Source organism: Callorhinus ursinus, unplaced genomic scaffold (assembly GCF_003265705.2).
Source record: "Callorhinus ursinus isolate GAN/ISIS: 27379988/994484 unplaced genomic scaffold, GSC_fseal_2.0 scaffold17, whole genome shotgun sequence".
NCBI lineage: Eukaryota > Metazoa > Chordata > Mammalia > Carnivora > Otariidae > Callorhinus > Callorhinus ursinus.
The window spans coordinates 7,596,085-7,611,310 of NW_027397079.1; the positions used below are offsets into that span (position 1 = coordinate 7,596,085).

The following is a 15,226-nucleotide window of genomic DNA, read 5'->3' on the forward strand; positions in this document are numbered from 1 at the left end:
GTGCATGTGCACCTGGAATCATTCTCGCCCCCTTGCTTGTGAGCCGAGCGCGGGCGGCAGCTGATTGTCACTCAGCCAGGGAGCAGATGGAGTGAGAAAATCCCTGCGTGCACACCGCCCCGAGGAGCTGTGCAGAGAACATATTCAGCAGTCATTTAGTTCTCAATCTGCCTTCACGTCGTAGTTATGATTTTGTGAAAAATGTCTAGTTTCTTTAACCGAATGCTGGACTGAATTGCCTCACCAACTTTCATCTTAATCAGACAATGACTCTTCGTGCACCATAAGAAAAACAATTCGGACTCCCAGGGCCTGGACGTGAAAGCCCAAGATACACGGTCGTCGGGCCTGCATTTTATTCTTTATTTGTACATACTTTTGAACATAATATCGACAGGATGTTGCATAAGACTCATTAGTGCTAATGTAATGATGGGTGTATGTGTCCCATAGTTAATGAAATAGAGATGAAAGACTGGTAAGAATAAGCAACAGGAAATATTTGGGAAGGTAACCAGCAATTAATTTGAAGACAACTAACCAGTTAGTTACCGAGCAGGGATAACCAACCATCGCTTGAGCAGGGATTCATTTGAAGACGGTAGAGCCTGTCTTATTGTTCATTATACCTTTGCTTCAAATACTCTCAGACAACTGGAAGAAAAGGATTTCTAGGAAGAACTGATAATCTGTATTGTAGGAAAAATGCTTTGAGATGTACAGATGGGATGTCTTAAAATTGCTTCTCTGCTAAAAGTAAAAACATGTCCTACACCCGTTTAGCTCACGATGTCCAGTTTGATGGTGCTGGGAGGGCCCCACAGAACCAGGGCGCGGCACTTCAAAGGAATAAGCCAACCAACCTACCACGTGTAACCAACGACAACGATGAGGTTGTATCACAGATGGGCTTTCCCAGAGAGTAAAGCAAATAAGTAACCAAAAAAAAAAAAAAAAAAAAAAAAGGCTTCCAAAACTACTGTATTTCATCTTTATGATTTGCACCCAATGATCAATGTGTTATGTCTGAAGGAAATTGTAGGGATGACACGTAGCAGGGAAGGGGGAAATCGTGTCTGTGTTGCTGAGGCTGCTCTGTTCCTGCCTGCAGGTGATTGTCCAGGTTGCCTTTGACAGCACAGGAAGAACGAAGGAACAGTTCTGTGCTACGCTGAATAGTGGTTCCATTCTACAGGCTAAATTGTGTCCCTCCCCAAATTCATTTTTTAGACCTAATGCCCCATATGACTGTATTGGCAATGAGGCCTTTAAGGAAATAATTAAGGCTAAGTGAGGTCATAAGGGTATACCTCTGATCCAACAGAACTGGTATCTTTATAAGAAGAGACACAGAGCATTCTCTCTGTCAAGTGAAGACACCAGGATCTAGGGGTCACTTGCAGGAAGAGCCCACACCAGAATCTGACCCCTGTTGGTACACTAATCTTGGACGTCCAGCCTCCAGAACTGTGAGAGAACTCATGGCTGTTGTTTAAGCCCCACGGTCTGTGGTATTTAGTTATGGCAGCCTGAGCTGACTAACACAACACCCAAATTAGGTCTACCCAGACTCTGAATGGGATCTTATTTGTAAAAAGGGCCTTGACAGATGTAATTCAGGATCATAAAAGGAGATTACTCTGGATTAGGGTGGGCCCTAAATCCACTGACAAGTGTCCTGAGGAGAAGAGTAGAAGACACACAGAGGAGGAGCGGATGTGAAGAGGGACACGGCGTTTAGAGTGACGAATGCACAGGCTGGTGAACACAGGACGGCTGGCAGCCCCCAGAAGCCAGGAGAGGACTGGCAATGGCTTCTTCTTCGGTCTCTAGAAGGATCCAACCCTGCCGATACCTGTCTTCAGACTTAAGGCTTCCCGAAGTATGAGAAAATAAATTTCTATTGTTTTCAGGCACCAAAGTTGTGGCCATGTGTTACAACAGTTTTAAGGAACAAATTCAAGGGCCCGTTCTTCAATCAGCCCATCAACCAGGCACTACTACACACGTTCCCTAATGAAAATTTGTGAACGGTGACCAAAGGAATGAAGAAAGGCAGGAAAGTTCCAGGTGCTCTTTATAGTTAATGCTACCATCCCTGGCCTGGCAAACGCTGAGCTTGACAGCTCATTTCATCTTAGGGCTGAATCCTATTTCATTGTCTGGATGGGCCACAGTTTGTTCATTCGTTCACCTAGTGAAGGACATCTCGATCCTTACCTATCTTGGTTGCTTCCAAGTTTTGGCAACTAGGAATTAAACTTAAATATAAGATCAACTTAGTCTTTTCTCTTTTTCTTTCAGATCCTTCTCAAGTTTTTAAAGAAATCCTCCTGGCTCTGCCTTGGCGATATTTCCCAAATCTGGCCACTTCACATTACTTCTATTGCTATTGCAATGATCAGAAGTGTCATCATTCCTTGCCTAAATTAATCTAATAATCTGTGTCCACTGTTAGAATAAAATCTACCAGAAGGCTAGAATCTTAGTGTCTTTTCTACAGTGCTATATACAAGCCCTAAAACAGGACTTGGTACATGGAAAGTGTTCAATAAATATTTTGTAAATGATGAATTAGCTAATACATAATTTTCATAGCTAAAATATGTTGTGCTTACATTAAGCCAAGTTCTAATAGATGAATGGATCAATGGATTGATGGACTGACAGATGTGTGCATGAGTGTGTGCATGTGTGTGTACACATATATGCACAACTTATTAGTCACTCAAACTTTATGAGGTCGGTACTTTTATCTCTCCCGTCTTATAGATAAAGCAACACGGACTGAGTTTCTTTTCCCTTGTTCACCCCAACTCATATTGCTCATATGGTCAAACAAGATTGCTGAGCCGACCTTTCACATTTAGTCGTCTCTTAACTATTCAGTACAGAATCTAACATGATTGATGGCCTATCCTGAATCTCTCAGAGACTCTCACAATTTAAGAGGTTAGATTAACTGCATCCAAGGACAGCTGTGTCCATTTTCCTCATCACAATTGAGAATAAACTCAACTGTTGGGAGAAAACTGACAGAATTTTTACAGTATTGTTTTACAAAGCCAGATAGGCAATGGAAAGCTATAGATATAGCTCCTCTCCCTCTCTCTTCCTATATATATTCTTATAGCTGGTCTCTCTCTCTATCTATATATAGATAGATAGATTCTGATAGCTGGTCTCTCTCTATCTATCTACAGATAGATAGATATATTCCGATAGCTGGGGATCCTCTCCTCTTCGTAGAGATTTTCTTTAACATACTTGAAGCTGAAATTTGTCATTGAATTCTTCAATTAGAGAGGTTTCTCTAAAGAAGTCAAGATGTACACAAACTGAACAGTTTTCATGGCCCACACTCCTTATTAAATACGTAAATGAGTAAACATATTTAAAAGTAAAACAGGTAAGCCACCATACTTCCGGAAAGCTAGTAGACAAATACTCCCTCATGACATAAGTGTCCTTGGCCAAGGGAAAAGTTCTACCAAATAAGACATACATCCAAATAGCTTTGTTGATATGAACCATAGAGCTAATCCCTTCCCTAGGTAATTTATTTGCTGTCGCTCAGGAAAAATATTTTATGTCAAATGTTGAGCTTGCCCTGAAAACACACCATTTGTGTTGGTTTTCATTCTTCAAGTAGCTGCTATAAAGTCCACTAAAGGAACTTCATCAGCCACAGTAAACATTCTCTCAAGCACGGTTTTAAATTGAAAATAATGAGGGCACCTGGGTGGCTCAGTCGGTTAAGCGGCTGCCTTCGGCTCAGGTCATGATCCCAGGGTCCTGGGATCGAGGCCCACATCAGGCTCCTGGCTCAGCAGGAGGCCTGCTTCTCCCTCTCCCTCTGCCTCTCTCCCTGCTCATGCTCTCTCGCTCTCTCTCTGTATCTCTGTGTCTCAAATGAATAAATAAAATCTTTAAAAAAAAAATTGAAAATAATGAGACACATAGAAATACGATAAAATAGTATATTAACCTGCTGCCTAAGGTTTGGATTCTCAAATCAGTTACAAAGTTACCCTAAGGCAGGTCATTGAAAGACACTAGCGTCAGTTTCCTAGGATATAAATTCAAGAAGATAATTACAAAAAAGTGATAAAAATGTCTCAGGACCTTTAAACTGAAAGGGTTATTAAAGTTTTAGATATGACGACAATACAGAAATATATATACCTATATATAATTGATCACAGAGGCTGAGCTATTATAATAAAATCACCAGGAGAGAGCATGAGCTTATCTCAAAGTACAGGGTTGTGACACCCCCACTGGGTCTTTGAGTTCTGACAATGGTTAGTCAATGGCACTTTAAAGTATGAAGAATAAAAAAAGGTTAAAAAAAATAAGCTCCCATTTAAAATTATGTTACATTCACATCAGATTACATGCTAACTCATATTTCTGAATTCACTCATCGCTGGAAATGTTTGTTTTGAGGTTTAAGCTATTTCTTTATTAAGAAAAATCTGAAATTATGAGACCCTTAAGGACACAAGGGTTTTGATCCAAGACACAAGACTCTTCCTATGCTTTTGTGGTATTTTTGAATCTAAGGGCTGAAATACGAAATACTATTTATAAACAGTTAAAAAGATAGACCCTCTGGTATATACCACTTGTAGATTAATCAGCTACAACCGGTGGTAATCATCGGCAAACTCCTTCACAGAATATTATCATCAAAAGTACCACGTAATGAAGGAATTTTCCTTCAAATACTGATATTCCAATTTTTTGTAAAAATTTTGCCATTTTTAACATGACTAATTTTAAAACACTGCTTTTACAAAAAAGCCTGTGATAGAAGGCCAACTGTTTTGCTTTTTAGCATAAGATTATAAACACATAGATTCCCTCTTATTCATCAACAAGATGGGAAAATGGTAAATTGCTAAAATTGTCATTTGGGCAGACATCGATGAAAATAGTTATAATCTGAAACAAGCTGTTATCGGTTTAATATATTTGGTTATATCGTGCCTTTAATTTTTTTACCAGGGGCTTCATATTCACTGTGACGCACTCTGCCCAAAGTCCTGCAGAAATCCCAGAAACAGAGTATGATGTTTCCCACTTCAGCTACACCTCCCTCAATTGAATCATAACAGAAAGCCTGAGATACAGTATGAGGTGGTTAAATAAGTTATTGTATGTTCTTGGGCAATTCATCTGATGTCTCTGAGTCTAATAAAAAATGAGAAATTAACAAATGACCTCTACAGTCCTTTTCAGCCCCCAAATCCAGTGATAACGTTGACATAATTTGCTATTGAAGACACACAATAATGTAACGATCTCACCATCTGTCAGTGACGTCACACGGATTACTTTGCAAAACCTTTTGAAGTAAATACCCTTTTTATCCTAATCTCAGTTTTAAAGATGTGGAAACAAAAAGAGACTGCTACCTTTTCCAAGATCACAACGACGGAAACAAGATAGGAACGCAGAAAGCTGCTCTCAAGTTTCTGTGTGTTTCTTCTTTGGATTTTAATTTTGTTTAATCTGATTGTTAATTGAGGTATCACCGTGATCTACAATGTAGATAAAATGAAGCTCACAGATTTAAGTGTACAGTTTCATTCATTTTGACAAACACGTGTGCTCCTATAAATACCATCCCAACAAAGACCCAGGGTGCTTCCAACAACTTGGAAGTTCCCTCAGCATCCTGTGGGGAAGTGGGGTGTCAGAAAACAACCCACTGAGAACTAAATCCTGCCAACAGCAGTGGGAGTGAGGAAGCATGAAGGGGACCCCTCGCAGGGAAGCCTTGAATTGATGGCAGTCTTCTAAGGCACCCAGAGCTTTCAAGGGGTAGATGCAAGGTCGTGACCTGATTTGCCTGAATTTTTAAAGGGATTATTTGGACTGCTGAGTTGAGCAGAGATGGTTGGAAAGGGAAGGAACAGGATGGCAGAGTACCAGCCAGTAAGGTCTTCCAATAATCAGGGCGAATAACAATGGTCTCTTGATTAGTGGAAGTCAGGAAGATCTTCTTCTGGATACATTTGGAAGGTATAACTAACAGGGAGTGTGAGAGAGAGCGAGTCAAGAATGGAGTCTAGTACTCGGGTCTAAGGAAGTTGAAATATGGCCTTGTTTCCTGAAGTGGAGAAGGTACAGCTCCTTGGGACAAGATCAGCTCTGCAATTTGGCACCTGTTAAATTTGAGGCGTCTGTTAGATAGCCTAGGGAACATGTCGATAGCCTTGGGATGAATGAGTCTGGATTTCAGAGGAAGATTCTGGACAGAGAAGATAAATTTTAAGCCATCAGTTTATAGAAGGTATTTCCAGTCATGAGATTAAAGGGTGTTTACTAAGACATGGGGACAGGAATTACAATGTTAGAAGATTATGTAGCTGAGGAAGAATGACAAAGGACGTTAAGAAAGGCAGAGCAAGGGAGCTGGTAGGAAAACCATGAGCGTGAGCCTCCTGAAATCCACTTGAAGAATGCACATCAAGTTGGAGGCAATGAGGCAATGATCAACTGTGTCAAATGCCGCTTCCAAGGTCGGTAAGAAGAGGCCAATGGCTTGCAAGGCCCTAAGCAATTTGCTCCCTCATCCCCTGGCTTAATTATTTCCCCTTTGTTCATCCTCACTGGTTTCATTGCTACTTCCAGCAACAATTTTTTCCCTACTATTCCATTTGGCTGGAATGTTCCTTTCCAGATAGCTACACGACTTACACTCTCAACTCTTTCATGTCTTAAATCAAATGCTACCTTTTTAAGAAGACTTCTGAAGACTCTCCACCCCAGCCCAACCCTGCAACATCCCCTGAATATGTTGTGTGATTTATTATTCTCCGTAGTGTCTCTCATCGCAAGAATACTTTACATCTGAATGTTTTGCTTTTATTAGTGTCTGCTTCCCTGCATCAGAGGGTAAGTCACAAAAGGACAAAGATTTCTTACCTTTTATCCACTACTACATCCCAGTGACTAGAAGGATAACTGGCTGTAGTGTTGTCTCAATAAATATTCAATAGAAAGTGAGTGGATACTTGAGAACAGAGCACTGGATTTGATTTAGCAATCTGGATGACGTGTTATCCTGACAAGCCTAATTTCCACGGAGTATTGAGTGCGAGGGACACATTGTAAGGGCGTTAGGAGAAGATGATAGGGGTGTAATTGAAGGGGATTGTAAATCTCTTTCAAAGACATAAGCCATAGAGGAGAACAGAGAAATAGGCTGGATGTAGATAGATGAGGAATCAAGAGAGGGTATTTTGGGTTTTTTGTGGTTATTGTTTGCTTGCCTCATGATTGGAGTGAGCCATTAGAAGTGAAAAATTGGTGATTCAGGAGAGGTTAAAGAGAGGGAAAATTTGCTGGAGTGATGCCTACCCTGAAGTAGGTAGATTAGATGGGATCTTGAATATATCAAGTGTGTTTGGCCTGAGAAACAAGAAATTCATCCACATTAAAAAGAGAAAAAGCAGATATTGTACATATTAATACAGACAGAATACTAGTGATGGGAAATTATGGCTATGTTCTTCTGGGTATTTCTCACTTCTCCCTCTGAAATAGGAAACAATTTCTAACTCTGAATGCAAAGGAAGTGTTTGACAAAGAAGTTTGCTAAGAGAAAGCCATGTTATAGTAACCATCTAGGGAATATAGAATAGTGAACGCTTAGAGCAGGAGTCAGCAAACTATGGCCCTCAGGCTAACTATGGGCAACCATTTGTTTTTGTAAACAAAGCTTTATTGGAGCACAGCTCTGACCATTTATTTACATATTCCAATTGCTGTTCTTGCACTACAACGTCAGAGCTAGGAAGTTGCAACAAAACAAAGACCGAATGGTCCATAAAACCTAAAATATTCACTATGTGGTATTTTACTGAAAAAGTTGTTAACCCTTGTTCTAGGAAAAAATAGAGTCAGTTTACTGACAGCTCTAAGGGTTCATCTAAACATGGGTGAGATTGGGCAGGCTGTGTGTTTCTTCAGCCATGTTTAGTTACACAGGTTCGAAAGTGGACAGATAGATGAATTACACCAGAGTTGGCATTTTACTGTGAGAGTTTAAGGAAAATAGAGGGTCAAAGGTGATGAGGACTTGCCAAGGGAGTGATTGCAATGATGGACCGTGTAATATAAGCTAGTTACTGAGAAGCCCAATGACATAGGGGAATGGGGGCTGTAACAACTAGATCAATGGATATATGGTCCCAACGGGGTAAGTGAGCAGGAAAAGTAGCAAATAGTAGTCGGAAGTGGAATGCATAAAGTTTAAGATCTACATGGTGTGCAGTTATTGGAAATTATGAGTTTTAGAAATTGCATGGAGGGGGGTAGGGGGCAGAACCACTGGCGGGGAGAAAATAAGTACTGACCTCTATAACTGATTTGTCAGGGTGTTACACTATTACCTGAAGTCTCCAGTTAGCTTCTTGGAGACACTTTTTGTTGTTACTTTAAGCATTAAGTTTATACTTATTATATAAATCAACAGATTTTCTATTTATGGAAATGTGGAAGGTACCTGATGACCTTTGGGTATTAGGGGGTGGAAATTAAGAAGTTAGGGAGAAAAAAAATCTTAAAATTAATTGTGTTCACTTGTATAAATACCGTAACTATATGTTTACAGTGTGACTTTTGTATCATTTGCATTTGTTACATCGTTGTCTCTAATCTACAGGTGTACTACTTACTAGGTATGATCTAGGGCTTGGAAAGTGTAATTATTTTAAGACCAGGAAGGCGTAATTCAGGAAGACTACTGGCTTGTTATCATTCAGTTCTCAGGCAGGACGTTGCTTTTTCTCTTGAAGACCTGACCCCATGCTATTCATAAACAAAGTACTGAGGAAGATGATGAACACAGTAATCATTGTGAATACTGTCTACAGAGAGAAAAGCAATTGTAGCTTATTATCTCAAAGGCTGGAGAGCTTTGTGTTGTATTGTGTGGTAGTGGTGTACTATCATCTGGTGGGGAGGTGAATGGGAGGTTAGGAAGGGGGCAGCACATTCAGTTTGTGTTCAAGTAATCTGCTGGATAATTATTAAGTCTTTCCTTTAAATGATGTCATAATTCCTTAAAATCCATTTCTTGTTTCTGCAAACCCTCTCCTTCTATCTAGTGAAGGGTGAGGTTGCATTGTATCTTTCCCAGCTTAGTTGATGACATTATACTGTGTGATAAATAAGATTTCAAGTGATTAACAGATTTCACATTGAGATTAATCAATGTCAGTGATAAAAAATTTAGAAAGACCTTAAAAAACCAAGGAACTTGCCAATTCTAAATGCTCCTTTACTGAAAGCACAGAAGTAGGTCATGTGTATTTTTATCGGATCCCGTAAGTGAAACTTCTCTGCCATGTCAATTAACGAATGTCGAAATGGGAATGTTTCTTTGTGACACTTTGTGTAAATCCTTCTGAGAAAAGAGTATCAGTACTTTCTAGACATGCCAAAAAAGTCCATCAAAGAAACCTGGGGCTTACCTACACCCAGTCAGCATCCTATGTGACATGCACAGATGCACCCGAGCTCCAGCCTCCAGGGCATTCCTTGGATCACGGCCCCTTGCAATCTACATGAAACGGTTCAGAGGGGTTGACTCACAGAGTTGGATCTGTCGTGGGACACCACGGTCCCCATCAGCGTGGCCCCCAAGAGACAAAAATAATTGTTGAAACAAGAAAGAAGCAAACAGATTACACCACTTTTTAAAAAGTCAGACAATGTTCCCATTTTCTAATCAGAGCAGTGATGTTGGGCAACGTGGTGGGATCAGCTCCTTTAGGGCCCCGTGTTGGGCTGTTGGGGGGAGGAAAGTGTTCTATCCTGCAAGGCCTGGAGCGTGAGGGTGTCTACTCAAGTACATCGAGTGGGGGGCAGACAATGCTGAAGTAAAGAAGAGCTGTGGTCTCAACTGCTTCTTCCACTTAAAAGTTTTTTTTTTTTTTTTTTACTTTGTAGGCTGTTTCTTCTTGGTGTCATCTTTAAGTTTTGTATTTTTTTACTTTTCTTTCTAAAAATTTTCCCCCCATGCAATTTATATCTTCCAATAACTCTGTACTTTTCTTTCTCTCTCTTATCCAAGTATGGTAGCAGAATTACTTGGATCTCTTCTCTTTCCTATTTTGTATTCCCCCATCATTTATTTATTTTCTTTTGTTTGGTGTTTCCATCTATAGGGGGTTTCACAGTTTAGAAATACAGCAGCTTAGGTAAATTTTATTTCATTTTGATATTATTTCGTTTAATATTTTATTTATTTCAGTAATTCATTTAATAATGAACTTAACACTTCAACTTATTGCATATTCTACATTCTTTTCAATTTGCAAGCATGTTGGATTTTTGTGGAAAAGGGCAAAAGAATCTAAATGATCAGAGAGGTAAAATTTACTTTTGCGAGAAGAAACTTGAGGTCCGCGGCTTATGTAAGCCAGTAGGAAGAGGTTCACATGTGAGCTCCCTAGCAACGTTTTTACAGACTTGCCTCCAGGGACTTCAGATGATTCGATACCCGAAAACCTTGCAGGAAACTGAGCAGAGTGTTTCTCAAGGTCTAATGATAGCTTAATTCAAGTCCCATTATGCTCAGCATACGTAAACTATGGAGTGACTTAAGTGAAACATACTTTAAAATGATACCTTTCTCTTTTGCCTAAAAGGCAAAAATAAAACAAAAGTCAAGTTCATCTTTGAGTGAATAAATCAGAATCTGCTACTTCTACGTTTTTAACATGAGGAAGTAAGCTGATTACACCCACACCAAAGCTGGCCGATGCACAATTTCTTCTCAAAGTGAATAATTTCCTTAGTCTTCACATTAGCTTTACAATTCCCAAAAGGCTTACGTGTCAATTTTATCTCAATAAAGCTAGGAGATAAAAAATTCCCAAAGGGAAATTACTTGCTTTAAAGATAAATGTGTAGTTTTACAAACAGAAATGGACCTTTAAGTTTTCCAAAAATATAATTATCCTACAATGATCATTTTCTTTGAAAAGCATTCTCTTGTGAAATTTTTGTTCACACTGATAATTTTTAATATATAATTCTTTATTTTCTTGTTGCTATGCTAAAAATTTCATAAACACTGGAAAGAATAAAATTGTCATTTAATAATTATTTACTCTTATTTAATAATGGGATTACTTTCTTATTGTCTTAAAAGTGACTTCTTAAGACATAAGATATTTTGCCCAGATCTGCTTGTAATTACTGTAGATATTTGTAACCTAAGTGCCTGAAATTTTCAGGCACTTATAATAATTACTTATAATAATACATAAATAATTGAAGACTAATACAATTACTTAGGCCTGGTGAAAATTAAGATTTTTATTGATCACTGTTTTATTTTTAAATTGCCATCACTTCTGGTTTGGCCAGAAGAAATTACAACCCAAACAAACAAAGAGTCTGGAAAATATATGTATTTTTCACTTAATTGTTCTCACCTTGAAATTTTGGAGCAACCCAAGAAATCATTTTTCTTTCTGAATTGAATTAGTCTTTTTTGTTTCTCTACTAGTTTAGGAAGCTCTAAAGAAAACACAAAACAATAGAAATTAGGCAAGGAATAGCATAAATTGGGAATTGTTATCATTTTGCTAAATTAAATGACCTCCAAAATCTTCACACCTTTGCCCTCTCCCCAGCTCCCTAGCCTCCCTATGCTGCATGACATACACAGAATTCTCAGTTCAGTGAGGTCAGCTCAACTGAGGTAATAAGCATCCTAAAAAGACAGCGTCTATTGCATTTGGAAAGAGTGCACATACATAGGAAAGAGGAATAAACAAAACAAAACAAAAAAAACACAAAAAAACACTGCAGAAACTAATAATAAGTACACAAAGTACACAAGTGTATTTATTACATTTTGCAAGCACTTTGTTCTACATTTCAAAAACGCCACCATCGAGCTGTTGGCACATTTATGTACAAAACAGATTAATTGTAATGCCTGCTACAAAGCACTCTTTGTGAAAATACAAACTCTAATACCAGGAAAAAAAAAAGCCAAAAGCATCAACATCATTACATAAGTTTAAAAGACAGTTTTAAAAATCATCACAAACTGTTAAGACACAGAACTGAAACACTATAATATAGAATTTAAAGAAGCCCATTAATACTTTTGCTGAATATCTGTAATACTGCATATATCAGAAAAATGAACCAGTAAGATAATCTACGTGTAAAAAAAGGAAGCAAACCCCCAAATTAATTAAATAATACTACCGAATGCATAATCATGCCACAGATAACCCTAGTAATACCCCGCTACCTACTACAAGAACTTGTAAAATTATGGATGATGCATGACTAGTCGTTGTACAAAGATTGTTTCACTCGTAAATTTTATTAGAAATGCACTTACACTGAGAAAAGATTTCACAATGGTCAAATCAGTGCACAATACTACCTAATTTTTATACACTGACAAAAATGTCTTGTCAGGCTACATCATTTTAAAAGACACTTTACAGCATTCTTGTAGCATTAGAAATAATCAAAAGAAGAGTCATGGTTAAAACAAACACCAATTTTGGTCCAGTAATACTGATTGCTTTTTTTTTTTTATTCCTTTGATATAGGTACTTCTTATAAATGATTATGAATGAACATTTGGTTAAAATGACTTACTTCAAATAAAAACACAGATCTATCACTACACTTGGAAGGGATACATTCTAGAGTGGCCTCTGACCACACTTTAAAAAACACTACAGGTAAACCAACATAGATTGGAAGGCTGCAAGCAAAGCTATTATATTAATGGAAGCCTTTTCAAATATATCATACACATTGGGGGGGATAGTTTACAAAGGTGCAATCCATTAAAATGTTTTAAAGTAGGTAAAACAACTTCGGAGGGGTTACTGTGCTTATTTCTTAATATACCACCTTCATAAAGGTAATTAATGTTCCACATTAGCATATTAAAAGTTCCAATCCAGCCACTGCTTAAATCACAAAGAGATCATTCTTCAAGAGTTCACAGTAGTTATTTCCATGAAAATTGTCTCTATACTAAGCTTTAAAAGGTAAGTCTGGTGTCACAATCTTAAAAAGGCAACTAGCCATGCATTAGTAACACTGTTTCTACGTGCTCACAACATAAACAGGAGTAATCAGAGAGAAATACCTTTTAAGTACATCAAGAAAAAAATACAATGTTAACAAAGATAAGAAGCACTTTTTTTTTTTAAACCTACTCTTACAAATTTAGAAATTGCACCTTAGATTGATGAAAACATGAACCAGGGCCTGTACGCACGTGGCCGCTGATCTCCAGACGGGATTTCCAGATTTCAAGAAGAGTCATCATGATACCATCTCTGTCTCTTGTTCATAATGTACAATGGTCCCTTTGAAGGTTACCTGTAGTTAAACTAGTTACCGAAATCGAAACTAAAAAGTATAAAAAGCTATTTTTCTTTCCAAAACATAAGAAATAATGCAAAAGGTGTTACGTATTAACACATGGGAAGCGGTTAAAAATCAAATAAATCTCCGCATCTGACAATGTTAGTATCTTCAATCTTACAGATTTATTAAATGAGTTGGAGAAATTTAAAAAAAAGGTAAAGGCTGGATAGGAGCTTGTAGAAGAGATGTGATCACACCAATTTAACAAATTAGGAAATCAAGTGCTAAACAGCAAGGAACTGTGTTCAGGTGAGTCATAAGTCACCCTACATATCATTGATGAGAAGCACTTCCATTTTAGTTTTCAAAAGGTTGGATGGTTGGATGGCCCTTAGTTAAACACCAATGCATCTGAATGGCGGGAGGGGCAGGAAGGGTTTATTTATGTGTATGCGTTGAGCCGCTCTTTGGAGCGAGTCGAGTGGATGTCATGGAGTTCTTGCTCCTCCTTCGACTTGATGTCCTCGTATTTCTGCATCCGGCAGGCATCCTTCACATAAGCCCAGTTGGCCGACAGAACCATAAGGTAGTGAACCTAATCAAAGACAGAAATAATTTATACTGGAAGTCTGTTCAGTGTCGTCAGCACACCTTGCTATCAGGAAAGAAATGGTCAAATTGCATGCTTATGTAGGATATGTGCGCTAGTAAGACGGAACCAAAATCTCTGTGGTAATGAGAACAATAAAAATATGTTATTCCTTCTCACATCTCCGACTATGTAACAGCATCTTCTCAGCTCCCTTTCTTTCAAAATCTCTTTCTCTCCTTCTTTTTCAAGCCTGGAGTAGCCAAGATTGATTTTCAATCTTTAGGTGATGTTTCCTGTCCATTCTGCCCTCACTTACCCAAACTAACAGACTATACATTTCCTGTTGGTGTATCTACGTTTTCCCATCCATAACAGAAAATAGTCTCTTACACCGTTTGAGTCTAGACAATTCTGAATTAATGGGAGGATATACTATTGCCTGCTGTGCAACAGAAAGAGGGATCATGGAAACCCCAAAATTAATCTGTGACTTATTCGTCAAGTTGATTTTCCATAATTTTGCAGTTTCCTTTAGATTGTAAGCTACAAGAGAGCAAGTATTGTGTCATATGGATTTTGTATGTTTGCATACATTCACAATAGCTAGACGAGTGCCATCTTCACAAAGGACACTTCTGATCTGTCTCGAGTAACATAGTTACTCAAGTAATGAAGTTCCTGATTGGACTTGAATGCACTCAGCTATGGGAGCACTTGTTTGTTTTGCTCTCTTTCCCTCACTCCTGGTCCACAGAGATAAAGCAGTTTTCCAAATGATGGCTTTTGATGGGTGAATATGAAAGAGAAACTAGGGGCACCTGGGTGGCTCAGTCATTAAGCGGCTGCCTTCGGCTCAGGCCATGGTCCCAGGGTCCTGGGATCGAGCCCCACATCGGGCTCCCTGCTCTGCGGGAAGCCTGCTTCTCCCTCTCCCACTCCCCCTGCTTGTGTTCCCTCTCTCGCTGTGTCTCTCTCTGTCAAATAAACAAAATCCTAAAAAAAAAAAAAAAAAAAAGAGGGCGCCTGGGTGGCTCAGTTGGTTGGGTGACTGCCTTCGGCTCAGGTCATGATCCTGGAGTCCTGGGATCAAGTCCCACATCGGGCTCCCTTGCTCAGCAGGGAGTCTGCTTCTCCCTCTGACCCTCTTCCCTCTTGTGCTCTCTGTCTCTCATTCTCTCTCTCTCAAATAAATAAATAAAATCTTAAAAAAAAAAAGAAAAAGAAAGAGAAACTAAGTTGTTATTTACTTGATCTGAG

General features: G+C 38.7%; 1 protein-coding gene across 2 annotated transcripts in view; it reads right to left on the reverse strand.

The window, feature by feature from the left end:
• Positions 1-11,847: 11,847 nt before the first annotated feature.
• Positions 11,848-15,226, reverse strand: part of GPM6A (glycoprotein M6A) — a 329,090-nt gene continuing 325,711 nt past the window's right edge. For both annotated transcript variants that reach the window (XM_073902268.1, XM_073902267.1), the window contains exon 7: positions 11,848-13,972. In XM_073902268.1, coding sequence (XP_073758369.1) covers positions 13,820-13,972 — 153 coding nt within the window. In that variant the 3' untranslated portion in view covers positions 11,848-13,819. The remainder of the gene's footprint in view (positions 13,973-15,226) is intronic.